Raw genomic sequence first — 27,003 nt, 5'->3', positions numbered from 1 at the left:
CATGGAATTCCATAAGAACGTCGACATAGAACAGCTGCAACCTATGAGTAGCTACAGGATTGTGGAATCGAATCAGAGGACGAGCTGCACCTTCGCACCGTGGGAGCGAGCGACAGAGGGGGATCGGGCGAGCATTGCGGGCCACGGTGTTATGGCTACCCGCAACTCGCTACTCGTTACTCGACTTACCTATCAGATTGAGGGAGACCTGCTTCTGACTTGCGACCTCCTTCAAACGTTACTGCAGAAGATCGACAGTAGTGAAGAGGCCGTTCATGACGAGGCTGTTCGTCAGGTCGTAGAGATGATCAATGAGGCCTTGAAGGTCTTCTCGAGATCAACATCGCTCTCGGCGACGGGTCTATATCGTGCCTTCGCCAAGGGGAAATCGTGGCTGGTCATTGAAGGATCCACCTTAGACAAGCACCTCCTCTTCGCCCTACATCGCATGGTGAAAAAGACGGGGGGTATCAAAGGTCTGTTCGTTCATGTCGACCCCGGCCGCTCTGGTCCTGCAAGCCACTTGATCAAGTTCCCAATGTCAAAGATCAAGATGGTCAACTATGAGGTTGTGGAGGTTCTGGCTCCCCTGTTTGTGCGGGAACCCTGCCCGCTCTCGGTCGAAACGAAGGAGCATCACTTCGTGGTCGAGTTCGGGATACTTGCAGGTGCTTTCGTTACCGCTACGGATGCAATCTGGCCGGATTGGAAGGCAGCGACGGCGACCGCAGCAGCGACCCAGGCTCAGCTGCGCTCGCTTGTCCCGATAGGCGAGCTGTCATCGTTCATGATCAAGACGACGGTTGCGGGTCCGGTGTTTGAATTGCCACCCCCCTCGACCCACCGTTACCTTCATCTCGAATCGATCTCGCCAACAACCACGACGGCTACGGCAACCACGCTAGAGCCGCCTTCATCCCCTGCGCCTCCACCCTCGGCGATGACAGGACTGTCGCGCAACTTCGCCTTAGCTTGTCATCGCTGGCCCTTCCGAACGGGTGAAGGAACAGAGCGGCGAGGAAAAGGACAAGGAGCGTAAGAAACGGCAGGCCAAACGTCGCGCTATCGAGAGGAGAAGGGAGAAAGCCGAGCAGAGGTGGAAAGATCAGCTCGCAAAGTTGGCGGCGGAAGATGAGGAGGACGACAAGGTGAAGGGCGACGGCGAGGTGAATGATGATGAAGAGGATGAGCTTGCGCCTTGAACACATGTACTTCACGACCGTCCAGGAAAGGGTTCGGCGACGGCGGCGGACATGTGATGACATCGGATATGCATTTGTCGAATTTGCTTCCGACCGAGATTTCTGAGCGTTTCTCCGACTCTGCCATCGTCGAACCATTTATCAACTGTTCAAGCCTGAGATGTCGTTTCTCCTACCCATCCACGCCAGACGTTCTAGGCCTAGTATAGACTTCATCATAATCCACTGAATCCCCGTACCAGCCAGCGAGACTGAAAGGATGCCCAACAACAAACGACACACGATCAAACAGATGCAGGGCAAGGGCAAGGACAAGATGCACCCTTCGTCCCGAAAAGGACATCAAATGGAGCGAATTCTCTTGCGGTCCGACAAGCTCAAACAAGCTACTCGACGGCAATACAACGCCAAAGAGCTGAAGAGTGAGTCCCGATACGTTTGATGGATCCGTCATGTTATCGGAGCTGATCGATTCAACGCACGACCTCCCCTGTTCGCAGTGGAGCGTCCGCTCTTCTTCATCTACTCAATGACCTCCCCCGACCCGCTCACCTTGGATCAGCTTAAAAGTCTTATCCAGGACAAGTTTATCGGACGCAACGACGATAGCATCAAGGAACTCGAGAGCAAAAGAAGACCGGGGAGGCCAAAGGATGCAAAGTTGGTCAGCGCAGAGTTGGCCAAAGAGATCGAGATGTCCGAGTACAAGAGCGGGTTCGGTGAGTCACAGTCGTCCAAGCAGCTTCGTATTTGCCGGCAGCACGTCGGTCAGGAGACAAGACGCTGATCGATTGGTGTGGCGCTTGATGGTAGAGGTACCCGATCTGACTCATCTTGGGACGACCAAGCTGATCTGGAGATGGCTCGAGACGGACGTCGGTCTGAAAGGCTCCCACCTAGACGCTCTTCGGTGAGACATATCCTCCTGTAAGCACTCGTATCTCACAGAACCAGTTGCTCACATCTGTCTCGACAAAATTGCTCCTGGCCCTTAGCGTCATCCGTGTCACTCCCGAAGGTACCGAACCCGTCGTCGTCCGGGAGGGCAGAACGGTACAGATGGGCTTGGAACAGAAATCAGCGCCGGCCGCTGTCAAAGAGACGACTCCCGTTCCCGAACTCATGTCTGTAGACGCTTGAACATCAATCCCTTCCTGCAAACCCATTGATAGTTTTGTATCATACACTACAGTATTGTACGATGATGTATCTTGTATCTTCCTTTGGGGTATATTGGCTACATAGTGACCGTGATATATACATACACATACGTGTTTGTCACTCTGCATGAACACATAGTTGTTGACTCGATTTCGCTCAGATAGGAGGATACCTTTCGGTAGTCGGGGTGCTCGGTTTGGAGACTGCTCGAGACCTCTCGTCGGCGGCGACGAGCCCCTTCAAGGTATCTTGTGCCGATTTACTCGGTGTGAGGGGTCCGTCAGTCTGATTTTGATGCTGCACCACTTTGGCCGCTTCTTTGGGGAGGTCAAAGCCCTTGATCGAGGCCGCTCGAGATCTGGCTGGCAACGACGGTGGCCTGGACGACCGTTCTGGGGTCTCGGGACGACTGGGATTACGGGAGACCTCGGTAATAGCTCGAGACGGCGAGACTAATTGCGATAGGTTGCTCGTCGAACCTGAAGGTGGCGTGGCGGATGTGAGATCGGAAGCCGTCGCGATCACGGCTGGGGCTTTCGGGCTAGTGCCCAAAGATGTACGCGTGGCCGTGACGGACGAAACGTTAGCGGTAGTTTCAGAAAGATGTGCTTCGCTGCTGATCGCGGTGACAGCGTCTGGGCGCTTCGGTATACGAGGCACGGTCATGGCTGCTACCCCGGCCGGTTGTTGACGGACAGGTAGAGCGGGTCGACCTTCGCTCAACGACTCTCGTCGCCTATCTTCGGACGAGATAGTCGATTTAGAGGGGACGTTGCCGGATGGTTGGCCGTCGAGGCTCTGTCGAGGTAGAGATGTGTTTGTGCTCGACGGTGAAGCTGCCTGAACAGCGGCCATGGCGAGTCGCTCCTGCAAACTAGTGCCCAGTCGCGGGGATGGATCGATCGATCTGCTGGGAGAGGCTCCATCCTGGGTCTTTTGGATCTGCTGCTCGACCGCTTGAAGCTTTTGCGAAATCTCCGCATCCTGAGCGATTTGTCCCGTAACACCGCCAGTCCTCTTTGCAGCCCAATTCTTGCCCCATTTTCGCATGGCATCACGGGCTTCGTTGACCGAACTTTGCAAAGCCTTCTTGTCGGCGGTTCTTGCCCTGATGTTGTTCATGAGGGCAGCAGCAGTTGCAGCGGATCCACCCGCGGCAATATCGGCGTCCGTGCTGCTGCTTACCAAGGTCCCACGCGGGACGAACCCCTGCTGAACAGCGTTCATTGTCGGCGGCAATTTGTCAAGACTGACATCGTCGTCCTGGGCGCGATCCATGACCTTGTCGCCGGAGGCAGTCGCTTCGACGGACGTGTCCATCGCTTGAGCCGCTGTCCATTGGCCGGCAGACCTTATCTCGAATCCGACCCCGGTCTTTTCGATTGCGCTTTTGGCAGGGGTGTTGAGTGAAACCGGAGTGACAGGCTCCGATGAGTGACGGTCATCCTCGGCATTCGTATCGTTCACGCCGGCTTTTGCCGCAAGCCATTTCTTGGTGCTCACGGAGATCGACTTGGTGATGCTATGTTGTGAAGCGCCTCCGATCGATTGAGCATCGTCTTCGGCTTGAGCAAGCCTTGCGGCCTTGCCTTGAGGGAGATCCAGAGCCTGTACAGCCAACGAGGGAGGCTGCCGGGGCTTGACCGACGATTTCCTCGAAAGATCGCTCTCGTCGCCGGTCGCCCTCGGCTTGCTGACTGGAATCGGCTCCAGACCGTCAGGTCCAAGATCGGCCTTGACCTCGGCGTCGTTGTTCTTAGCAGCTTCATCAAAGATACCACCTCGAGCTCGAAGGTGTCTTGTGTCAAAGAAGGCCAGGTCGTCCATGTTGGGCAGTACGATCGATTCATTCACCGCATCGCGTATTTGCTTTTCGATCGCTTTGAGCACCATGTTGACTTGGATCTTTCGATCACTGACTACAGGCAATACCCTCAGATCGATCTTGGGCGGCTTCGTGAAACCCCACCAGATGCGGTTGCTGGGAGGCTTCTTGATTCTGACGCAAATATTCCCATGAACGGCCTGTACAACAACAACGAGTTCCAGGTTGATGCTATAGGGCTTGAACCCGAATGCTGTCGGAATGATTGCGGTTGTTGCAATCGTAATCCGGACGTCGCCTGTATAATGCAAAGCCACTTCGAAAGCCGCTTCCCCCTCTGCTGTCAACTCTTTGAGCATAGGCTTGGAGAAGCTGTGGCGGAATGTGGCGTCGTTGATCAGCGAGAGCAAAGCGGCTGGATCGTCCTCACACTCACTAAGGAGGGGTCTTGCCCACGTCAATCTCCTTGACCACGATTTCGCCTAGAAAGCTTGGTGTCTTGACCTTACGGACCTTTTTCATGACTTTCGAGATGAAGAACTGCGAACACGACGAAGATGTCAACTCCAGCTCGGGGATACTTTCACGACTACGAAACAACCGCACTCACTGCTTCGAGCGCTGCCGTGCCGCAGATGCCCAAAAAGATCCTTCCGAGCATCGCATTGAGCCATCGAACAGGTATCGAGTCGCTATCTTCGTTGAGAGTATCGATCAACTTCTGCATGTCATTCGAGCTGAAGATCTTGTCAAAAGTGGGTCGGGGTACGTGGATCTTGCTGTTGGCTGGCGGGTTTGGGTGCGAGCGAAGTAGCAATGCGTGATACCATTGTTCCTGCCTACGATGGGAAGTCTTTCTTTTGATCAGTATCATCGACATGAAGACGAATGTAACAGCACACTCACTTGACGTTGTTCCTGGCAAAGATATACCATGGCCTAGCCTCAATATCCAGTCGCTTCTCCTCGCGCCTCCGCTTCTCCTTTCGTCGTGACTCTCGCTCGTGTGGTTCATCCTGTAGGACGGTCTTGGGAATCGGGACTCCAGGTTGACTAGGAAGGTCATTCCCTGTCACCCCAACGTCCATCCCCTTCGTGAGGGCCATGATGGGCGGTCCTGCTCCCCGACCAAGACCAGGGATCGCCCCTTCTCCAGGCAAGACTGCCATATCACTCGTTCCTCCCGGCAGACTTGACTTGCGCTGTAGTTTAGGGTTTTCAAGAGGTACAGATACCGTGGCCGAACTCCGAGTCTTGGCAGTCGTGTCCCCGGCAACATTGTTACCTGATACTACACCAATCTGTCTCTCCGTTGCGGGTCCACTCCGGATGCCTGATCCCGGAACGGTCGTGACGCTGCTCTTTGTCCGTCTCATCCGAGACTGTGCTGGTACCGCCCTCAAGACAACGGCGTTGCGTTTGGCAAATAACTCTCCGTCCATGAATTCGCTCCCGCCCCGAGCTTCACGTTTACGTTTCCTCCTGGTCGCCTTGGACCTGACCCGATGCTTCTCCTCGCTAGACATGCCGCTCTGATCGAGCATCTCTTGTTCTCCGGCGGTCATAGCATCGGAATCTTCCGAAGAGATCTCATCTCCGATCTCCAGCTCATCGTCGTTGTTGCCATCACCACCCTCGTCTTCTGAGTCGCCACGGGAGATGGAAACGCTGTATCCCTCGATCCCGATCACGCCGAGGCAATTCTCCATGGAAGCGTCTTCGTACATGAAAAGTACGCTTCCTTTGAGAGCGCAGAAGACGAACTCCTTGATGGCAGGTTGCCGGGGCTGCATACTAGTGGTCGAACCTGAAGGTCCGAGCACGGTTCTTTGTCCCTTCTGTGAGCTCCCGGACGAGGCCGTGTCGGATGATTTGGCTCCATCGACGATGCTCCTGTACGAGTTGAGCAGCATCGTCGAATACTTGCCCGTAACTCCAGGATTCCCTGCCGAGTCCCCGTTGCTGCTTCCATTTCCGGTATGACGCTGACCGTGGACACTTCCATCTTGTCCAGCCGCCTTCTCGCTCCTGGTCTCCAACAAGCCCTGGTTGAAGTTTCCTATGACCGTATCCGCTCCACCTTGCCCCTGCCCTGTACCCAAGCCCTGATTCCCGCCCGTATTTGGGGTACTAGTCCCGCTGAATACCCCACTCCCTCGTCTTCCCCGCGAACTCGAATTCGTATTGGAGGGGTTGAAGGACCTCCTGACTGTCAACCATCCCGTCAGATGCTTCTCGGTGAGTTTCGGACTCGGAAACACGGTTCCTGCAGGTTTGATAGAGCTAGAACGATTCCGATTTCGTAAACCGGGCTCATTTCCACCAGGCTCAGTAGACGGGTTCGTGTCCGTAGCGGTTGTCGTAGCGGATGTGTCATTGAGAGTGGATGCAGGTGTTAGGAGATCGATTTCGGGGTCCTTCAGCGGGTCTGAGCCTTGAGTCTCGGCGAGGAGGTTCTTTAGCCGTTTGAGAGGATCAGGATCGCCGATCGGTGTCGAGCCGTAGGTGTATACATAGTCTATCGGTTTTCGGTAACGACAACGAGGTGTAAGGGAGGGAAAGGAAGATTAGCCAACTTGTTGCTTCTCATCTCGCCTCGACTGCAGTATGAGGGCCTTCCGATAGTCATCACGCAGACCACTTGTACAGAGCTCAACTCAGCGATCGTACTCACAGACGACGATGATGATGACCCCTGGGATAAAAGTCAGACCGCCCAAGAGGTAAGCGTAGAGAAAGGATGTGAACGACATGCTTCGCTAGGCTGGATCGAGCTACGTCCAGCTCGGCCGTGATAGGTGGGAGGAAGAGGACGGTTTCGAGGTAGTGATGATGCTCTGATATTTGCTATGATCCCAGGTGCTGGTACTGGTTTTGCTGCTGTGCCGTGTCTATCACAAGCTTACAAGGATGGACTACGACCATCTAGCTAACAGGGAGGTCGTCATCATCTCGCAACGCGGTTCAAGGCCCGTGACTTGTGGCCGGAGACGTGATACGTAATTTGTTACAAGCTACAAGTTACAAGTCGTTAATCGATTTCGCTTCTGGATTCTTCTCAATCATCGTTGGTCATGAAATCATTCTCCAAGCTCGTCTTCCTCCTCCTCGAGCTCGTCTTCCTCCTCCTCGAGCTTGACGCCGAGACCCTCAGCTTGCTCATCGACCTCGACCAAAGCGAGGATCTCGGCGTCAAGCTCGGCCCGGTCGTGCGCATCGATTTTGGCTTGCACCTGGATCATCTCGGCCTTCAGATTTGCTAACTTTCTCTCCAAAGCAATCCTCTCCCTCTGCTTCTTCCTCTCAGCTTTCTCTTGCTCACTCAGCTTGCCCTTTCTGGGCTTCGGCGAGATCGACGGCGACGGTCCCGTGGTCGTCGCCTGAGGCTTCTCCGACGGCTTCGACGGCCCAGAGACGGTCATCCAGGAAGGTCCAGCCTGCGTGAAACCTCGAGCCGCTGGTGCAGGGCGTTTTCCCTCCTTCTCCGCGACCTGTTCAGTATCTGAGCTGCGCATTCGCGCTCGGCCCGTAACCTGTACTGGACGATCGACCTGAAGTCGGCAATCGACCCGATGTGCGAGGCTCGTCATGGTTGATGCTCCAGCAGCAGGTACTGGGAAAGACTTGGGGCCCTCAGCATCGAGAGAAAGACAGCCTTCGGGTAGGTGCGATTCGGGTAGTTCCACTGATTCGAGAGCCTTGGTGGTCCCGAAGGTTCCGAGGGTCTTGCCCAGACTGTCTGCTAACACGCTGGTCATCTTGTCGTAGTCTCGCGGGGCTGTAGCCGCTTCGGCTGGTGTTTCCAGCAGGTATCCGATGGTCGAGCTGCCTTTCGCTTGTTTAATGCGAAAGGGTAGAGGCAGGCCTTCGATGGAGACGAGATCAAAATCGAGATCGATCTGCTCAACTTGAACCCTAAGCATCCTGCCTTTGGGTCGCGAAACGGGATTCGTGGTGAAACCGGGGCTGAGACATAGGATCCTATGCTTCGTCTTTGCATCGTCGCCGCGAAGCGAGACCCAAGGTACGAATGTATCCTGTACATCCTGTTTATTAGCGAAGAATACCTAGTCAGCCCCATCGATCACGTCCATCAAACGAGCCTCAAACACTCACCGGCACAAAGATGATCTTTGACAAGGTGAGATCCCCAATATTGCCAAGGGTGATGTCGGCTGCGACTTGTCGGATATACTCGGCAGCGTAAGGAAAGGGGTGCCGAAAGGTGGTGCTGAGATCTCGACAGGTGACCATCAGGTCGTCGGCGACGGTGTAGAAGTTGTCCATTGTGTGCGATCTGTGGCTCGAGAGGTGTAGTAGGATATTGATCTATTGAACTGTATAATCTTATATTGTATAGTTCGTATATCGTATGCCATGATCGAGGGGAATGCGCTGGCTTCCTGCTGCCTGGTCGTGATGGGTCGCTGGGTCGAGTGCTCCTGGCTGCATGTCCTGCATGTCCTGAGCCTTGCCGTCCGTCATTCCGTGAGCTGTCGCCCATCGATCGCCAACGAAACGTTCTCACGCCCGCCCCCCCAACGGGAATTTCCCCTTTGGTACGAAAGGGGGGGGGGGGGGGGGGCGATTAGCAAGATGCGCGTCGCCGCGTCGCCTCCTGCACCCCACCCTCGTCACCGACAAAGAGTATAAAGAGGGCACCGTCTCTGGTCGAGATCGAATGTCGCTCTTCACCTCTCAACTTCACTTCTCTACGAACATTGGACCACACGTATTGCTCCACCAGGTGACCGGGAGGCTTATCCCCTTAAAAACGTCATGGCTGGGGTGGTCGGCCTTATTCGACGAGGGAGGTCGTCGTCCGTCGACTTTCCTCGTCAAGTCGGATACTGGAGGATCGAGATTCATCGGGGGACTTGATCTGTGTATCGCTCGGCCCTTGTGCCAAACTAAGAACCCACTCGTCTCCTCGTCCCCAGTATCCGGGGACGGACCGGTCTTCGAAGGCGTCCTGGGCTGGTGAACGCGACTCTGAGGGTCTGCCGTGAACCCCTGTTCGCCATCTCGACTTCCGGTTCGTCCACCGACCGCTGACGTTCGCCGATGGCAAGGCCTGCGTCTGGAACTGCGAATCGGGGCTCGAGGCAGATCGTTCCCGGCAACTCCGCCCTTGAACCATGTCGCTGCTAGGAGATGTCGGGACGCCTTGACTGAAGACGACAAGCTCTGATTTGGGTGGACGAAAGGCCCAGCGGTGACCCATATCCTCGTACCTTGCCCAGGTCTGTTTAATAGGTCCTTTTGAGGACATTCCCTCTGTCACAAGAGGTTTCGTGACCCAGCAAGGTCGGTCTGGGAGAATCGACAACCCGACAACTCGCGATCTGTCTGGAATCTCGCGAGCCACCGACCGCCGTCATGACGCTCACAAAGAACCCCCTCTTCGAGCTTCCTTTGTCTTTATCTTGTATCCTCGACGACACTTGATGCTGATCTTTCCTCCCTCCTCTTAGTCTCGTTCGAGGATCATCCTTCCGCTGAACCGGATTACGGGCTTCGCATCGCTTCTCGAATGGTGAGTCGCCTTGTGCGCCATGCGTGTTGCGAGTCGATGCCGACCACTTATCGTTTGTCTTTCTCTGTCTGTCGGTGTAGGTGAACGCCCATCCCTTTCGATCCCGACACGAGTGTCTTCGGCCGACATCGCTCGTCCGGCGCCCATCACCGCTTGGTTCTGGACATCCGATCATCCACCTCAGTTCCGGACGAAAGAGGTGAGTCTGGGCGAGATCAAACGAGCAAGTCCGCATCGACGCTGACGTGCTGTCCTTCGCGTGAAGGTAGTACTTCCGGCGACATGCCATGCCTCTCGCCCGGTTTGACCGCGCTCGATTCCAGACATTATCAATGGTTCGTCCTTGCCTCGAGACTCTTCAACTCCGCTGCCACGTGCTGGGATAGCCATTCCGATCACCAACCCCTATCGACGATCGCTTCATACGGTTCCGAAGTTGACGAATGTTGTCGTTTCTTGATTGCAGGCCTGTGCATCTCGCCTTCACATCATTTCCAACGACGACTACCTTCATCACCACCATCAACCATCATCGTCGTTGCAAAGCGTAAAGCGTACTCTCCATGATCATCTCCGACACCACGCTATCGCTTGTCGGACCCCGGGAAGGGATAGGGGACGGAATAAAATCAAAGGTTTTCCCGGGTCTTCATGTGTTGTTGTTTTTTTTTCTCTCGAAGAGAACTGTATCGCATTCGCGTCAGCGTAAAGAACTCTTGTAGTAGGGAGCTTCGAAGCGGAATGCTCACACTTAGCAAATCATCCGGATTCAACCACCAGTATCGTATCCCTCTCATCCTACAGGCTCCCATCTCTGAATGCTTTGTGTGGCCCGAGACATTAATGCCCTAAGACCGGGTCGGCACATGCAGCTTCACCAGCCGTGAAATGATTTGCGCACAAGGAGCGAGCTCCCTAAGACTGTATCAACCTCTCAGATCTGATTATTGGTGAGCGAGGATTGGGCTAGTCTGGCGAGACGTGAAGTCGTGGCAAATTCCGGCAATTGTGGTGCGAGGACGATTTGATGGACAACCTAAGCAATACATCATCCCGCTGGTTAGCGACTCATTTCTCAAGCTTGATGACAGGGTGTGCGATATATACCTTTTCTGCTCATGCCGTTCACCTGGAAGCCACAAAAACGGCCGGTGCGGAGACGGGCGCGCTCGCCTCACTTGGGCGCGTACCTACGTGTCTTGTCGTATGCAAGGTATATCGTCCAATTCGGGCCCTCGACATCGTCATCCTGGCTCCCAGTGGATCATCAAAGCTGGCGATGTGTCTTTGTGGCAGCGGTATTTCGTGCTTCCCAGCCCCCCTCTTGAGAAACGGATTCGTCCACCCAGGACATCACGATGTCCCGACCGGCAAGCGATATTCCCCTATCGCGTTTATGCGTCTCGGCTAGACAGGGAGCAGGTTGAAGTAGCGTTCGACCGCGAGACTCATTGAAAGAAAGTTTGACCGCGAGACGTCGTATTGATTTGAGCAGGTGGACCGATCTTTGAAGTTTGTTTTGGACCCCTAACCATAAGGAAACAGGCCACTTGATTCCCCTCCCCATAAGGGAACAGGCCAAACTTTAGATCGCCCCCGCCCATAACCAAGTAGCGTTCGACGGCCAAACCCCCTTTCAAGTAGCGTTCGACGGCCAAACCCTCTTTCAAGTAGCGTCTGACTCTCCGATTGCGAATCGCTAATTTCGAAACTCATGGAGCGATCGGCGAATCTCGATGTCAAGGTCGAACAGCGGCAAACGAAAGGTCCGACCAGGACGATTTCCGGCGCATGTAGTGGGATCGGCATATTGTGGTACGTGATACCCGTATCCCAGAGTCGGCAGATCACCTTCGGTGCCCTTCAAAAGAGGCCTCGACCAAGTCTGAAGCAGCTACATGAGAGGACATGCCTTTTGATGGCCTTTTTTCTTTTCACGAGCGCCGTCATGAAACGGCCGACCTGATATCAGTATCGACGTCCACGTCGATACATGATGGGGACTATCTCCGTATAACGATGTTCGCATCGTAGCTATCTTGTAATCTAGGTCGACCAAGGCCAACTAGATACCTGAAATTTCAGGGACGTCTACGAGTTCGTGGTTTGCCGTGATCCGTTGGACAGGGTCGAGTTGTATCAAAGCGACACGGTGGAAGGGACACCGGTGAGCGGGACGGCATGCGTCACCCGGATGTGGAAATTTCGTCACCGTTCAAGCGCAAACAGCGCGAAGCATCCATTCAGGCCAATCAGGTGCGAGGAAGCTGCTGTATATCGATAGTCAAGGGACATCCAATCAGAATGAGCAAGCGAGCGATGCTTTATCCCTGATTCCTGATTGATATAAGGCATGTAAGATCGATCGTTTGACGGTTTTGTGCTTGAAGCGCATCAAAAACGCTGATCGTTTTGATCGGACCCTGTCATAGGATTAAGGTTATCGCGTAATTCGCGTAACCGAGATGGATCATCACGTGAAGCGAGAACGACTTGTAAGCAGCCTACCCTCATCCACGCCTGCCGGGTGGAACCAGTTGGTGAGCACCATTGTTGGTGACTTTATGGAGCTTCGCTGAGGCATTGAGGCCACAACTCGCTGAGCAAATTCTCTTGTTGTTGTGTCGGTTATCAGAGCTCGTCAAGGTATAGGTCAGCGGCGACATTTGTTCCAGGTTGTTTTCTGATACAGGCCTTGAGAATGCAGGATGCAAACGACCGGTTGCGGGTTCAGTAGCGGATCCAGCGACTTATATAGAACAGTTCACAGGATTCCGTTGACCAACACTTTAGGACGAACTGCCGCTATAGAGTACCGCTAGTCGTGAAACTTCACCGAATCGTGTATGTAGCAGTCAGGGGGGAAATAACACATTACAATGGGGGAAGCGTCGCATCCCAATCCTGATCGCTTGAGGAACAAGCACAAGGTTCGGTTCGGGATACACAAGGGGAGTGGGCAAGTCTCTGGCAGTGATGTCGTTGTTTTCCTGAACCATACATGGTCCTTGTTCCAGCGGGCAGACGCTGCACGCAGAATATCGTGCAAACAGAATGTATGCCTTTCCATATTGGGTGACTCTCGCCGATCTAGATTCACCGGTAAAAATGTATATATCTAGAACAATCATATATGGAACAGAGAGACTGTACCTCTAAGAAGGATTGTAGGCGATCGGCCGCGATTTTGACCAGTGATGCTGCTACGTCGCCGTACGAGGAAGGCGCCCTGGCAAACATGCTGGATCTTAGTCATCCGAACATGGGTGCGTCCGGGTTGACGTCGATATAGTCGTTAGCAAGAACGCCTTCGAGGGAGACGATGCTGATGAGTACGAGCACAGACGATCTGCTCGTCCGTGTATGTGTCAATCTACTGAAACGTAACGGCACTCTGATAAACGGTCAGAGGTGAAACTCGAGCCCGGCCGAGGCTGTGCTGCTGGCTTCACGTAATCGCTTGCATTACTGTCATGAATGCGCGTCGCTCTACAATCGCACCGGGCGACCCCAAGGGCGAATTGATGCGATCAACACCGCCTCGTTTCCTGAAGGAATGTGTCGATAGCTAGCCATGCTCAAAGGTTCGCAAAAGGGCGAGCTCGACCTGATCTATTAGAGGCTAGATCTGTACCGATTCGAGAGCTGAACATATACCAGCCACTAGGGAGCTCCGGAACTTCTAACGACGCCATCTGACGAGCCACAGACAATCGACCTCTAACGCCCAAAAAACAAACAACAACGAACGCAAGCAAGGCAACGATTTTTCGATAGTGCTGCGAGCACTCGACCGAGTTTACATACGACAGGACGAAAAATTGCTAGCTCGTAGAGCAATATCGCAGCATGTCGAGAGGAAACGGCGGATCTCGCTTCGAGGCGACTGCAGATCTAAGGTATGAATGATTAGCCACTGATCAATCGTGTTTTGTGCGCACATCGAGCTGATGATCAACGTCTTGCTTATCGCCACGTCCAGCGAGCTGCTTTCCATCGCAGAGGATACTATCCTCGCCTGTCTACGAGAGCGATATTTAGCCGACAAACCATACACCGCGATCGGTTCTTCCGCACTCGTCTCGCTCAACCCCTTTAAGCACCTGGAGATCAACGACGACACAACGCTTCAGCTGTATGCCGAAGAGTACCGGCATGTTGGAGATGACGATAGCTCTTTGGGGCACGAAAACGATAGACACGAGAGAAGGCTGCCGCCCCACGTCTTTGGATTGGCGAACAACGCTTACTACCACATGAAGAGGACGGGCCAGGACCAGAGCATCGTGATCAAGTGAGTCGGAGCGGCGGTTGCAGGAGTTGTAGGATCATCAAGACTTATCTGATATCTTGCTTGATTCAGCGGAGAAACCGGTGCTGGCAAGTCGGCGATGAGGAGGTTGAGTATCAAGTCCATCATCGAGTTGAGCTTGAGCAACGCGGGCAAGAAGGGGGCCAAACTGGGATCGCAGATCCCGTCTGCCGAGGTGAGTCGTTGAAAGCCTTGGATCCGACCAGGAAATCGACCGGCTAAATATTTGCCGCCTGTTTTCAGTACATTCTGGAATCTTTCGGAAGCGCTCGAACCCATCAAAACGCAAATGCATCCCGGTTTGGCAAATACACCGAGTTGCAATTCAGCACTCGAGGTCGGCTCGCCGGAGCCAAGACCCTCGCATACTACTTGGAGAAACCTCGAGTCTCGGCACCGCCTACGGGAGAACGCAACTTCCACGTCTTCTACTATCTCGTCGCTGGTGCTTCGCCAGAAGAGAGGAACCATCTTTTGCTGGATGAAAACACCCAGTACCGCTACCTCGGAACCAAGTCGCCTTTCGATCGTAGAGGGGCTGAGGCAAGCGACGAAGACGAGCTACGTTTCCACCAGCTACAGGCCGCATTCAAGGCCGTCGGTCTGTCCAAGAGGAATGTCGCTCAGGTTTGTCAGCTTGTAGCTGCGATCTTGCATCTGGGCAACATCGAGTTTGTATACGACAAGGGCCGAAACGAGGATGCGGCCGTAGTCAAGAATGTCGATATCCTTCAACTTGTCGCGGACTTCTTGGGAGTCCGAGCGGAAGATCTTGAAGGCGTGTTTTCATACCGAAGCAAGATGCTAAAGAAGGAGTTAGTGACCGCTTTCCTCGATACCGATGGCGCGGCAGCGAATCGAGATGAATTAGCCAACACGCTATACTCGTTGCTGTTCACCTGGATCACCGAGCATCTCAACCAGAAGCTCTGCAAGGATGACTTTGCTAGCTTCATCGGGCTGCTTGATTTCCCAGGATTCCAAAATCTCGCCGGATCCGTGTCGAAGAACAACTCGCTCGACCAGTTCTGCGTCAACTACGCCAACGAGAGGATGCAAAACTGGATCTTGCAGCGAGTCTTCAACGGGATGACCGACGAGTTTGCTCAGGAAGGGTTGACAGGCCTGTCTCCCCCTGTAGCCTTTTTCGACAACTCGGAATGTTTGCGTCTGATGGACAATCAGCCTGGTGGTCTGATACACATCACCGATGACCAGGCCAGGCGTGCACCGAAAAAGACGGAGCACACCATGGTCGAGGCCTACGCCAAACGTTGGAGCAACCATGCCTCGTTCAAGCTGAGCGGGATGGACAGGACCGGCTTCCCTACCTTTACGGTTAGTCACTTCACGGGTCCCGTCACCTACTCGACCGAAGCCTTCTTGGAGAAGGACGCCGACGTCATCAATCCCGACTTTGTGTCGCTCCTCCGAGGCAACCCGGCCGACGAGAAGCAACGGAACAGGCGCAACGTTGGACAGGTCATCCCAGGTGCTACCGAGAGCACCGGTTCCTCAAACCCTTTCGTACAAGGCCTGTTCACAAACAAGGCTGTAGCCACCGAGGTACATCCTCATGACGAGGAGACCATCGTGGCGGCTCAGCAGTCAGTCAAGCCGATGCGTGCACCTTCGATGCGCCGAAAGGGTAGGGGAATCGCTCGGCTAGCCTCTGTCGGCGAGGAGGGCGATGCGGAAGCGGCACAAGGAGAAGAGAGTGCCGACGTGGGTGGAGGCAACAACGAGGCGCCTGCCCGTGGAATTCGATGCGTTTTGGGGGAGTTCAAATCCTCGATGGATGTCCTTTACCAAGCTTTGAACGAGACGCGGACCTGGTATATCTTCTGCCTCAACCCCAACGACGCGCATTTGCCGAACCAGGTTGAGACACGGGGACTTCGGGGACAGGTTCGGTCGTTTGGTATGCCCGAGTTGGCCAAAAAGCTCAAGCATGTGTACGAAGTCAGCATGACCCACGAGGAGGCACGAGAGCGGTATGCGGCAGAGTTGAACGGATACGGCATCTTACATGGAGGATCTTCGCCACCTGGGGAGTCCTTGAAGAAACTGCTTGCCGCCAAGGGCTGGAACGAGGATGATATGGCAGTCGGAAAGTTCAAGGTAAGGCAGATCGACATTGAATTGGTCAGGAAACAACAGATATTCTAATTCTTTGCGACTCCTGCCGATCTCGCAGGTCTTCCTATCTCAACGAGCTTTCCACAAGCTCGAAGACAAACTCAGACTGGAAGATGAAGATCCGCGGGAGCGAGAAAGGCCCGTCACCGTTGCGTACTTGTCGGCGGGCGAGCATCGTCCGGAATCAGAAATGTTTGGCGCTCGAAGCGCGGATCAACCTCGCAAGTCTGATCTGTACGAGAACCCTTACATGGAGAACACCTCGCAGGCCGCATTACCTTTGGTCGCTCACCAAGGCTATGCCGAGACTCCTGCCTCTGACGCCGGTGATGCTTACGACGACCGGAAGGATTTGGACTACGAGACCGATCGATACACCCGGTACGGCGATACTGCTTCCTTCGTAGGAACCGAAGCCTATGCGCCATCGAAGAATATGTTTTCGGCTGTCGATCAGAAAGATCGAGGGCTGGCAGAGAAAGAGGTTCTCAACGCTCCTCAGGATGGAGAGACAGCCGAGGAACTCAAAGAAACCCCTTCGCGCCGACGTTGGCGTTTGCTTTGCGGCCTCTTGACTTTCTGGATTCCCGGCTTCTTGCTGAGCTGGCTAGGCAAGATGAAGCGCCCCGACGTCCGTCAAGCTTGGAGGGAGAAGCTGGCTATCAATATCATCATCTGGTTCATTTGCGGCTGCGCTATCTTCGTAATTGCTGTGCTGGGCAACCTTATCTGTCCGCGACAACACGTCTACAACAGCGGAGAGCTCGCGGAACACAACTACAAAGACAGTCCCAATAGCGTCTATGTTGCTATTCGAGGAGAAGTAAGCAATTTTGTCTACAATGTTGCATGGGCAGCAACCTGACGCGAAACCTTTTCTAGGTCTTCGACCTTACTTCTTATGCACCAAGCCACTTGACCGTTACTCAAGTCGTTCCGACCAAGAGCGTGATGCAATTCGGCGGTATCGATGCGAGCAGTCTTTTCCCCGTTCAAGTGAGTAGTGGGCAGTATCTTGTGGGGCGAGACATCCTGTTGAATATTCCTTGCAGGTTTCGGCATTGTGCGATGGCGTCGACGGGACTGTTAGCCCATGGGTCACCCTCGATTCGACCAATACCACCAACGTCTATTCGCAGTACCATGACTTCCGAGCCTACACCAACGACTCTCGGCCTGATTGGTATTTCGAACAAATGGTAAGTTCATGCACTGGCAGCAACGTCTTCCTAAGACAAGCTAAAGTTTATGATTATCATTCAAAGGTTATGCTGCGTTACAATTACCGACTTGGATTCATCGGATACACGCCCAAGGAAATTCGCTCTATGGCTTCCGCAGGCCGAGCCGTAGCGATCTACAACGGTCTCGTTTACGAACTGTCCACATATATCGCCCAGGGCGGCGGTGGTTTCAAACCGCCGACTGGATACCAGTTACCATCGGGCACCGATAGGCAGTTCATGTCGGACCAGGTCGTCTCGATGTTTCAACAGAATTCCGGTAAAGACGTTACCAAGCTGCTTGACGATCTCTCTGGGACGATTGGGGCAGACGTCGTATCAAGACAGAAGACTTGCCTGAGAAACCTCTTCTTGATCGGGAAAGTCGACAATCGAAACTCGGCGCAATGTCAATTCTCCAAGTACATTCTGCTAGTCCTCTCTATCATCATGGTCGCCATCATCGGATTCAAGTTCCTGGCCGCGTTGCACTTTGGCTCCAGTCGGGCTCCGGAGGATCACGACAAGTTCGTCATCTGCCAGATTCCGTGTTATACCGAGGGAGAAGAATCGCTCCGGAAGACGATTGATTCCTTGGCCAGGTTGAGGTATGATGACAAGCGCAAACTTTTGCTCGTGATTTGCGATGGGAACATCGTTGGCGCCGGCAACGATCGACCGACCCCTCGAATCGTTCTGGACATTCTCGGCGCAGACCCAGCTTTGGATCCCGAACCGCTATCCTTCCTCTCTCTCGGAGATGGAGCGAAGCAGCATAATATGGGCAAGGTTTACTCTGGGTTGTACGAAGTCGCTGGACATGTGGTCCCTTACATGGTCCTGGTGAAAATCGGGAAACCGAGCGAACGTCAACGACCAGGGAACCGTGGAAAGCGAGACTCGCAGATGGTAGTGATGCACTTCTTAAACAAGGTGAGTCTCTGAGCGATCACATCGCGCCGGACTGTGTCTCATGGCTGATGTCGTAACGGCCATTTTCATACAGGTTCATTTTGATTCTCCCATGAACCCCCTCGAACTCGAGATGTACCACCAAATTAAGAATGTCATTGGTGTCAACCCGACATTCTACGAGTATCTGTTCACTGTGGACGCCGATACTACCGTTGAAGAACTGGCTTTGAATCGTTTGGTCTCCGCGTAAGTGAGAGGACAAAGCAGGATCCCAATTCGATCACTGACATACCTCGATCCACAGTATGGTTCACGACAAAAAGATTATCGGTGCTTGCGGCGAAACAGAATTGGCCAACCCCAAGCAGTCATTGATTACTATGATGCAGGTGAGTGAAGTTCAAGATATTCAGCAGAATGTAGCAGACCTGATCAAACAACGCTACGTCGAACAGGTATACGAGTACTTCATCTCGCATCACCTCACAAAATCATTCGAATCTCTCTTCGGATCGATCACCTGTCTGCCCGGTTGCTTCACCATATACAGGCTGAGGGCTCCCGATACACACAAGCCTCTATTCGTTTCGCAACAAATCATCCACGAATACCAGGAAAACCGAGTCGACACGCTCCACATGAAAAACTTGCTGCATCTCGGAGAAGATCGATACCTCACGACTTTGATCCTCAAGCACTTTCCGACGCACAAGACCAAGTTTGTGAGGGATGCGCACGCGTTTACCGTCGCTCCTGATGACTGGAAGGTCTTGCTCTCCCAACGTATGTTCCCTCATCCTATATCATTTGCTTCTTCATCGATGCTGACCCGTCTGCGCGAACAGGTCGGCGATGGATCAACTCGACCGTACACAATTTGGTAGAGTTGACGACTGTCGAAGGATTGTGCGGTTTCTGCGGGTTTTTCGGTATGCGTGCCATCGTCTTCATCGACCTTCTGAGCACGATTATCGCACCGGTCACTGTGGCCTATGTGCGTCTCGCCCCCCGATATATCAACGTCTCTGAAGTTGCTAATGACGCAAATCATGCCAGCTCGGTTACCTTCTTTACGTCATCATCCACCAAGGAGGCACTATTCCGACTCTCAGTATTATCATGTTGGCCGCAATTTATGGGTTACAAGCCTTGATCTTCATATTCCGCCTGCGATGGGACATGATCGCGTGGATGTTTTGTAAGTGTCCCTGTCTCCGACTTTGGGTTGGTGCATCTGCTAATACAACCGTTCCATCTCAATCAGTCTACATCCTCGCGATTCCCATTTTCTCCTTCTTCTTGCCTCTCTACTCTTTCTGGTATATGGACAACTTTGCCTGGGGTAACACACGAGTCGTGCTAGGAGAGAGCGGTAAGAAGGTGGTAATTCACGTAAGTTCACACATGGTGAAAGCTTGAAGCGAAAGATGTCTTACCTGCCGATCATCTCTAGGACGAGGGCAAGTTCGATCCGAGGTCGATTCCCGAGAAATCATGGCGCGAATACGAGTAAGTGTGGATCAGATCGCCCCAGAAACGTAGCATCCCCGGTACTGAATCTGCCGTTACCACAGAAACGAACTTTGGGACAACGATAATGACAACCACTCTATCGGAAGCTGGGTACCCGAGAAGCAGCCGTTCGCCGACTCGAGAGCGCCCTCCTTCTATGGACAGCGCACGGATTACGCACCGTCCCACATCTCCCCTTCTGCCTCGCAAGCCAATCTGCGTGGCATGGCAGGAATGCATTCGCGTTCACCTTCTGGGTATGGATTTGCACCTTCGGGTTACGCTGATGATGCAAGAAGCATGGCGGCTCCTTCAATGTATGGAGGTGCTGGATCTATGCACATGGGCACACAGGGCTACGATCAGGCGTCGATCTATAGCGGACATCCAGCTCAACGAGATGCATATAACCACCAGGATCATCTCGGAGCTCAATACCCTATGCCAGGCGGCAACGGCACGCCGACGGGGGCTTTCCCCTCCTCTCGACCGAGCTCGAGATTCCTGCCGGACAACTCGCCGGGCGGTGGTGATGTTACGGACGGGCAGCTAGAAGTCGAGATCCGCAACATTTGCCTGGCAGATGGGACCGACTTGGAAACTCTCACGAAAAAGAGCGTCCGCAGGGACCTCGAGAAGCGATTTGGAACGGACTTGACGAGCAGAAAAGACTTCATCAACAAGACCATCGAGAAGGTCTTGACGGGTGCTTAAGTCGATAAATGACGGACGATATATCTTTAGAACGACCCCTTGATTATAGTCAGACGAGCATATTTACGCCCCTTTCATCAACGCGAGATGTAGTCTTTCGCGACCGATCTTGCCTCTTGTATCCTCTATCTCATCATTTGACTTGCCACTCCTGTCATGGACCTAGACCGGAATCACAGCGGCGAAGGAATGTCTGTTCATGTTGGTCGCGGGAGACTAGCCCGTTTCTTGTGTCAAGTACAAAAGTGCAGTTTGTCCAAAGGCACGAGAACATCAGATTATCATGCCTCCGATTTAAGCAGAAGCCTCGGCAGCGGCAGCAGCGGCAGGACCGCTGGGGCAATCTCTGTGATCAAAATAGATGAATCGTCAATATAGCGGAAAGAACGTGACTGGAATCTGACTGTCTGAAGCGTATTGAACGTACTTGGCGATGTGTCCCTTGGTCTGGCAGTTGTAGCAAGTCTTCTCCTCTACGCTGGGCACAGCCAAACAGTCCCGGGCAAAGTGGTTCTCGCCACCGCATCGTCTGTATCAACAAAGGATCAGTCAGTACCTATTACGGCGCGATGATGATGACAGATAGCGAGCTTACCGACAGGTGACGGGCTTGCCGTCGGTGGTAGTCTGGGGTCGCTTCCTAGCTACAGGGGGAAGACCTCCGCGAGCGCCGCTTACACATTGGGCAGCAACGTGCTATGGAAAGACTGAGCGTGTTAGATTGCATTCGGTCGAAACCTGATCGATGACCAGACTCACGCCGACACCTCCACAAGACTAAGGTGCATAGGGGTCGGAGAACATCCTCAATCAGTATTCACGGCTTCTCACAAGCAAGGTCCAGTGACACTCACGTAACAGCTCTTCGAGGCGTTGGGTCCCGAGAAACCACCTCGTCCGCCTCGGCCACCTCGGAAACCACCTCGTCCCCTGGTTCCGACGGCAGCTCGAACGACGGCGCCAGCGTTCTGAGTAGCGGGGCAGTCGGCCCTGCACGTACCCGAAAGCGCAGTTTAGCTTTGTCCTCCGGGTAGCCAAAGATTGAGACTCACGCAATGTGACCGAGGCCTCCGCAGCCGTAGCACTGCTTGGCATCATGGCTAGGAGCGCTGGGGCAGTCGGTCGACAAGTGGCCGGGCTCCTATTTGCGCGTTGTCGATCAGGAGGATGAAGCGGAAAGCGACGAATGAGCACTTCCATGGCGGTGCTGCCTTCGGCCCAAGACCACAACAAACCTTGCAGTTGTAGCATAGCTTAGCCGATCCACAGTCGGCTAACCGCGCGAAAAGGGTCAGATTCTTGACATCATAGTATGGTTGAACGAAAGAAACTCACCCGCAATGTGGCCCACTGAGTCCGATGAATACGGATCAGAATTTAGACATGTCTCTTTGTCCATTCCTATGATAAGCGCTAATCACATACAGTTTCCACACTTGAAACAGCTTTGAGATACCCTGTTAAGTCGAAGAAGCCCTAGCTCAACAAATAACCCTGGAACTAGCATATACCGGAGGCTCACATCTTCGATTCGTTGCTTCTTCTTTTCGCTTCTCCTGATGACCGCTCTCGACTTCTACTTCTGCTGCTACTTCCGCTGCTGCCTCTGCTGAAACGATACTGTGAGAGGTATTGGGTATCAAGAGATGAGGGTTGTTTCTTTTCTGTACGACAAGGGTCGAGTCCGACCGTCGTTCCCAATGTTCTCCCCTTTTTACCCCGAGGTGCATGTGCGGTGGGGTCTCTCGGCTATCCGCGGGGGCGATTGCTTATCAGTTTAATCGGATTCATGTAATCGAGATGACGTGGCTTTCTGTCAATCATCATCGCCTACCCTTGTTCGCTAGAGGTTAACATCATGCATCATGTTTGTGATACGGGGAGTTCATTCACACCATCCTGTTTTGAGTCTAAGCACCTTTGGTCTCTCTCATATAATACTGCCAAGATCATAAAGCAAGCAAGATGGTAAGCTTAGTTGATGGCACGCGATCGTGACGTTCTTGCTCATCTCTACAATCGACATGACAGGCGAGAAATCAAGAAAAGGCCCAATCGATGCTATTCCGGTAAGCTCCTTTGCCCAAACAATCAGCCGACATGCTCGAAAGACTCGAGCTAATCTCAACTATATGCCCGGAAACTCAGATTTCGGGAGGCTCAGGCCATCGAGATGGGAGTAGCTCGGCCCAAGACCGATCGGAGGCCGCGGATGGCCTCGACCGTCTCGTCTTTGAAGGACTGTGAGCGATGGAGAGGAGAGATCGTCCGGGATATTAGCAGAAAGGTTTCCAAGATCCAGGATGGTCAGTCACTGACCTTCTCCCTGGCACTCGGCTCGATCTTGTGGCTAAATCCAAGTCTTTCGTCAAACTATACAGTTGGCTTGACCGATTATGAGATTCGAGACTTGAACGACGAGATCAACAAGCTTATGCGGGAGAAGGGACACTGGGAGCGTCAGATCGTCACGCTAGGAGGGGCCAACTATCGAAGAGCTAGGACGGCGATGGTGGATGACGAGGGCAGGGAGGTGCCGGGGACACGGGGATACAAGTGAGCCAGGTCCGAGCGATCGACAAGAGGCACCGAAGGGAAGTTGGCTTACTCGCCATGGGACCACTACAGATACTTTGGACGAGCAAAAGATTTGCCCGGAGTCAAGGAGCTATTCCAGCGTGGTGGTAAGCTGGCTGATATACATCAAGGTCGATCTGAAATACTGATGCGACTCGCTTGGTGCATCAGCCGTGCAAGAGACCGAAGAGTCGGCACGACACACAGCCTTTCAAAAGTTCAGGAATCAGGGAGCCGATTATTACGGAGATGTCGATGAGATGGATCAGGAGCTCGTAAAAGAGGAAGAGGCGATGGAACGCCAAGGTCAGTCTCCAGAAGCGAACCTGTGTCTCGTGAGACCGCTTCTGACCTGTTTCGCCTCTTCTGCAGATTGGGACTCGGCCTGTGCGAGGTTGGTGGATGCACTCGAGCTACCAGAAGATACCACAGTGCCACCCTTTCCCAAAGCGAATGCACCAGCCGCGGCGGCTTCGAGCACGAACGCACAAAAGCGTAAAGCTGCCGACGAGGACGTGGAGATGGCCGGAACATCAACTGAGGGCGAGGGGGATAAGCGGGCGAAGCTTGACGGCCAAAGCGTGGAGGAAGGAAGCGATTCGCAAGGAAATACGGACGCTTCGACGGCCGCGGCGTTGGCTTCGTTCTTCGGCGTGTTGGATCAAGCAAGCATGGAACCTCCAAAACAGCCGAACAAGGAGGAACTCGAAGCTATCTTGTTGGACGTTCGGAAGAGGTCGTTGTTGGCTGAATATGGTGTATGATCGGTTGACGGTGGATACAGTAATATATCGAAGAGATTATGCGTTGGGCTTGTGCAAACAACGGTGCAGTCCGCTCTAGGTGACCTCCGAGCTATGCTTCGGCTCGAAACGATATTCTCCTAGGCCGCTGGGAGGTCACGGCTCCTTGACTCAGAGACCAAGCCACGAGTTGAGAGAAACGGAAGACCCATCTAGACGTCTGACGTTCCGGCTCAGTGATCCCTCGCTGCGACTACCCCTCGTATTCAGTATCTTGGACCTGCAGCAGCTCGGATTTTACCCTCTCAAGCTGAAATCAAGGTGCAACCGACAAACCGCACAAGGCAATCTTTACAAGGAGAGCTGGGATAAAAGCGCAGCGCTTATTTCCGTGGATGATGAAGGACCCGAGCGAGCGGGTCGAAATTGAGATTGCTGTACAGGGTCGATTCCTCTCTACAAGAATACCCAGCTTCGTCTTGTGTGCAGGTATGCACAGAGCAGCTAGACCGCACGACAGCCTGCGATCTTCAATCCGCCGACTGCCAACTGAGCAACTGACAATGCGATACAGTAGCAGTAAACTCGACCAGCCTCGGCCGGGGTCTCCAAGATCGTCGATCACGTGTTTGGCGCAGATTTAGCTTCCGGGTCAGCCGATCAGCACCGAGGTGAAGTGATGGGTCGTTGGACGACTTGGAGAGTGTGGGAGAGAGTCGGGAAAGGAGGAGCAAGATAGACGGAGGGTCCTCTGTAGCCAGTACTCTGGCTACAAAGTCTCGTCCACTGCCCTCTGCTTGCACCGCTTTGGAGACCGGGAAAAGCTTTAACCTCGTACCCCTCGAGATCTTTTACAAGCTGTCGTGCCATTAGTTGCTGAAGTTATCAATACGACGCCATCAGAATGAACACGACTATCGGCAGAGAAGAGGACGAGGATCCCTCTCGAACCGTTATGCAGTGGCAATCGAGACTGCCAAACGGTATATCGGCTGCCACCGAGGCCGCAATCGACAGATCTCTGTCCCCACCCCAATCGCCTCCTCCCGCCTATCCTGAATCCGACCTCGATCCCTCCGATTCGGCGTCCCATATTGATTCTGACGATCGTGACATTCTCCTGTACTTGGAAAGCATGAGACCTCGTCTTTCTGATATTACCGGACTTTCCAAGCAGTCGGACTTTTCGGCGGGCGGCGACAGCTGGGACGTATACCGCAAGCTTTTGGATTTCGCTGGCCTCGTCCACCTGTCATATGGACCTGTAATGATTGTCGAAGGTGCCCGGCTACTGCGTATATTGGCTTCCCCGAAGCCTCTGGGCCGGAACTTGAACCTCAAACTCGTTGCGGACCTGAAGCTGTTGGAGAAGGCTATTGATGAGCCGGAGTTGGAAGAATCATACTTGGAAAGACGCATGAACGTCATTATCGTCGTGAGTATGTCTTGATCCTGAGTGTGAATCGGCTAGATGGAGCCCAGAGCATCTTCTCCTCTCGACAGGAAGCGATCAGCGAGATAGAACACGTCGAAATCCGCCACCACGATCTCGACTGGAACCGCGTCCCGGTAACCTTGCAGCGACATGTGGGACTCTCTTGTCCTAAGCCCCGTGGTACCATAGGCTATCCTACGAAAGGATTTGTCAAGCGTGGAAAGGGCATCAAGATTCAGAAGGTGCCTTCGGAGGAGGATCATCCGCTCGGTCGAAAGGCTATGGAGGATATTTTTCGCAGCGCTCTCAGAGAGCACGTGCCCCTGAACTATACCACTGCTAGACTTACAAGCATGCACGAGGTAATCATCACCGAGTATAAAGCTGTGAACAGTGCGAATGCGAAGGCAATTGCTCTCAATCAAAACCTCAATACGGGGTTGTTCAAAGTGAGTATCAGCGCATCGGTTGAGCCGAATGATATCTGATTATACAATTCGTCTTCTCAAAGGTCTGGCAGGATGTCGAATTGGCTCAGTTTCTTGGAGGTACTGTTGCTCCTTGCGTTACGCGAGCGATGGTACTCCGAGCTTATCTCCCCCTCCCCCCTTCCACAGGCTCCTGGAAAACGGAAGTCGCGAAGAACCCCCCATACTGCTTGCTGTTCAGAATCTGTGGTACATGGTGGGCTTTAGACTGGGTCGGCCTTCTATCAATTGATAACAAGAATACTACGGTCAGTCTCGGTCACCGCAGTTACATCAGTTATCTGATCGCTTCCGATTCGCAGCACTGGACTACGCTGAAGGAAGGTAACTGGGCTAAAAATCCAGTTTACTTCCTCAAGACCTTGAAGACCACCTATGAAATCTGTTCAAAGCGCGTCAGAGAGAAGAGAGGCAGTATGATGAAGGAGTTGCTGCGTCGCGCCCGCGCAAGCCCACCGGCTAGTAGCCTGGAACCACTCGAGGAACGTACATACGTTCCCCTGCCCAGGAAAGGCGAAAATCTGACAGCGAGCGTCTCCGAGAATGAGAGCCTGCCTTGAAGAACGACTCGATAGGGTTTCCTGGACTAGAAGACTTCGACACGGCCAGAGCTCCCTTCACGTCACAGCCAGATCGTTCCAAGTAAGCAGCTACATATCATGATATAGCCCTCCGGTCCTCTTCCGCCTTTCCTGATCAGCGGATGGCCATTGTATCTCATCTCATCGCTTGTCGACTATCATGTCTACCTGTTTACCTGAGAACGACTCGGGCAAGCTATCAGTATCGAGCTTCGTACAAGGCTTTACACGTCCGACTCGAGCCAATTTACAGCGTTTGCCTGCCATGTATCATCAGAAACCTCGATCCTTCGCTCCGCGACGTTTCGGTCGGCTTTCAACTGCTTCGTGCGACCACTTTGCATATTCGAAGATCAGGAACGGCAAGCTGTAGCGCTGTATGACGTATCAGCCTCTACCGTTTAGCGCGATCCGCGCCCATTCTCGTACGCCGATCCCCCTTGCTGCCTGGCGCTCGTCGTTTCCTCGACGATGTGCTTCCCGTAATTGCAGCAGCTATCAACGTCAGTGAGCGCCAGATCGCATGTGCGCAGGTGCATGATCCCCGTAGACCATAGGACGACGAGGGAGCGTCTCTCCCCCTTACTACTCTGCGAGCTGCTGCCGATCCCGACCGTGACTCCCCCCCCCCACATCCTCC

At 53.5% G+C, this 27,003-nt stretch overlaps 8 protein-coding genes across 8 annotated transcripts; 6 read left to right on the top strand and 2 right to left on the bottom strand.

The window, feature by feature from the left end:
• Position 1: 1 nt before the first annotated feature.
• On the top strand, positions 2-1,202 carry HD553DRAFT_340182 (uncharacterized protein; the record flags this gene model as incomplete). The annotated part of the gene is made up of 2 exons (XM_046182514.1): positions 2-814; positions 972-1,202. The coding sequence occupies 2 exons, from the start codon at positions 2-4 to the stop codon at positions 1,200-1,202; spliced, it is 1,044 nt and encodes a 347-aa protein (XP_046038474.1).
• A 46-nt stretch (positions 1,203-1,248) lies between these two features.
• HD553DRAFT_307269 (uncharacterized protein) lies at positions 1,249-2,482 on the top strand. The gene is made up of 4 exons (XM_046179401.1): positions 1,249-1,624; positions 1,703-1,921; positions 2,016-2,112; positions 2,198-2,482. Exons 1-4 carry the CDS (start codon positions 1,462-1,464, stop codon positions 2,340-2,342), a joined length of 624 nt encoding a protein of 207 aa, XP_046038473.1. The 5' UTR covers positions 1,249-1,461; the 3' UTR covers positions 2,343-2,482.
• Positions 2,483-7,089, bottom strand: HD553DRAFT_307268 (uncharacterized protein). Its single transcript, XM_046179400.1, has 5 exons — positions 6,863-7,089; positions 5,095-6,706; positions 4,799-5,027; positions 4,625-4,728; positions 2,483-4,560 (listed from the first exon to the last, which is right to left on the bottom strand). Exons 1-5 carry the CDS (start codon positions 6,939-6,941, stop codon positions 2,520-2,522), a joined length of 4,065 nt encoding a protein of 1,354 aa, XP_046038472.1. The 5' UTR covers positions 6,942-7,089; the 3' UTR covers positions 2,483-2,519.
• On the bottom strand, positions 7,076-8,773 carry HD553DRAFT_334217 (uncharacterized protein). The gene is made up of 2 exons (XM_046182132.1): positions 8,305-8,773; positions 7,076-8,234 (listed from the first exon to the last, which is right to left on the bottom strand). Exons 1-2 carry the CDS (start codon positions 8,473-8,475, stop codon positions 7,269-7,271), a joined length of 1,137 nt encoding a protein of 378 aa, XP_046038471.1. The 5' UTR covers positions 8,476-8,773; the 3' UTR covers positions 7,076-7,268.
• Positions 8,774-8,967: 194 nt separating this feature from the next.
• On the top strand, positions 8,968-11,135 carry HD553DRAFT_334216 (uncharacterized protein; the record flags this gene model as incomplete). Its single annotated transcript, XM_046182131.1, has 7 exons — positions 8,968-9,008; positions 9,129-9,223; positions 9,445-9,495; positions 9,663-9,724; positions 9,805-9,923; positions 9,994-10,271; positions 10,816-11,135. The coding sequence occupies 7 exons, from the start codon at positions 8,968-8,970 to the stop codon at positions 11,133-11,135; spliced, it is 966 nt and encodes a 321-aa protein (XP_046038470.1).
• A 2,438-nt stretch (positions 11,136-13,573) lies between these two features.
• On the top strand, positions 13,574-20,539 carry HD553DRAFT_340178 (glycosyltransferase family 2 protein; the record flags this gene model as incomplete). The annotated part of the gene is made up of 16 exons (XM_046182513.1): positions 13,574-13,623; positions 13,707-14,018; positions 14,088-14,211; positions 14,280-16,157; positions 16,234-16,998; positions 17,058-17,171; positions 17,228-17,374; positions 17,441-18,331; positions 18,405-18,559; positions 18,618-18,702; positions 18,769-19,096; positions 19,159-19,307; positions 19,370-19,511; positions 19,578-19,705; positions 19,767-19,822; positions 19,888-20,539. The coding sequence occupies 16 exons, from the start codon at positions 13,574-13,576 to the stop codon at positions 20,537-20,539; spliced, it is 5,976 nt and encodes a 1,991-aa protein (XP_046038469.1).
• A 1,852-nt stretch (positions 20,540-22,391) lies between these two features.
• HD553DRAFT_281856 (Isy1-like splicing factor) lies at positions 22,392-23,934 on the top strand. The gene is made up of 7 exons (XM_046178142.1): positions 22,392-22,507; positions 22,571-22,608; positions 22,688-22,845; positions 22,921-23,095; positions 23,168-23,223; positions 23,288-23,422; positions 23,489-23,934. The coding sequence occupies exons 1-7, from the start codon at positions 22,505-22,507 to the stop codon at positions 23,878-23,880; spliced, it is 957 nt and encodes a 318-aa protein (XP_046038468.1). The 5' UTR covers positions 22,392-22,504; the 3' UTR covers positions 23,881-23,934.
• An 829-nt stretch (positions 23,935-24,763) lies between these two features.
• On the top strand, positions 24,764-26,752 carry HD553DRAFT_367385 (uncharacterized protein; the record flags this gene model as incomplete). The annotated part of the gene is made up of 4 exons (XM_046184123.1): positions 24,764-25,294; positions 25,363-25,743; positions 25,806-26,030; positions 26,085-26,752. The coding sequence occupies 4 exons, from the start codon at positions 24,764-24,766 to the stop codon at positions 26,340-26,342; spliced, it is 1,395 nt and encodes a 464-aa protein (XP_046038467.1). The 3' UTR covers positions 26,343-26,752.
• Positions 26,753-27,003: the final 251 nt, after the last annotated feature.

Source organism: Filobasidium floriforme, assembly GCF_021052385.1.
Source record: "Filobasidium floriforme strain CBS 6241 chromosome Unknown HD553scaffold_5, whole genome shotgun sequence".
NCBI lineage: Eukaryota > Fungi > Basidiomycota > Tremellomycetes > Filobasidiales > Filobasidiaceae > Filobasidium > Filobasidium floriforme.
This window is presented reverse-complemented; position numbering and strand designations above follow the sequence as displayed.

What these genes read in the sequence shown, in the direction of transcription:
- HD553DRAFT_307269 (XM_046179401.1), top strand. Translation starts at nt 1,462, where the DNA reads ATGCCCAACAACAAACGACACACGATCAAACAGATGCAGGGCAAGGGC. An exon ending in CGAGTACAAGAGCGGGTTCG is followed by an intron (nt 1,922 to 2,015) that starts GTGAGTCACAGT and finishes GCTTGATGGTAG; the next exon opens with AGGTACCCGATCTGACTCAT. An exon ending in TCCCACCTAGACGCTCTTCG is followed by an intron (nt 2,113 to 2,197) that starts GTGAGACATATC and finishes CCTGGCCCTTAG; the next exon opens with CGTCATCCGTGTCACTCCCG.
- HD553DRAFT_307268 (XM_046179400.1), bottom strand. Translation starts at nt 6,941, where the DNA reads ATGTCGTTCACATCCTTTCTCTACGCTTACCTCTTGGGCGGTCTGACT. An exon ending in TTTGCCAGGAACAACGTCAA is followed by an intron (nt 5,028 to 5,094) that starts GTGAGTGTGCTG and finishes TTCCCATCGTAG; the next exon opens with GCAGGAACAATGGTATCACG. An exon ending in GTGGGCAAGACCCCTCCTTA is followed by an intron (nt 4,561 to 4,624) that starts GTGAGTGTGAGG and finishes ATTCCGCCACAG; the next exon opens with CTTCTCCAAGCCTATGCTCA.
- HD553DRAFT_334217 (XM_046182132.1), bottom strand. Translation starts at nt 8,475, where the DNA reads ATGGACAACTTCTACACCGTCGCCGACGACCTGATGGTCACCTGTCGA. An exon ending in CAAAGATCATCTTTGTGCCG is followed by an intron (nt 8,235 to 8,304) that starts GTGAGTGTTTGA and finishes GCTAATAAACAG; the next exon opens with GATGTACAGGATACATTCGT.
- HD553DRAFT_281856 (XM_046178142.1), top strand. An exon ending in CCGGGGACACGGGGATACAA is followed by an intron (nt 23,096 to 23,167) that starts GTGAGCCAGGTC and finishes GGACCACTACAG; the next exon opens with ATACTTTGGACGAGCAAAAG. An exon ending in GGAGCTATTCCAGCGTGGTG is followed by an intron (nt 23,224 to 23,287) that starts GTAAGCTGGCTG and finishes TTGGTGCATCAG; the next exon opens with CCGTGCAAGAGACCGAAGAG.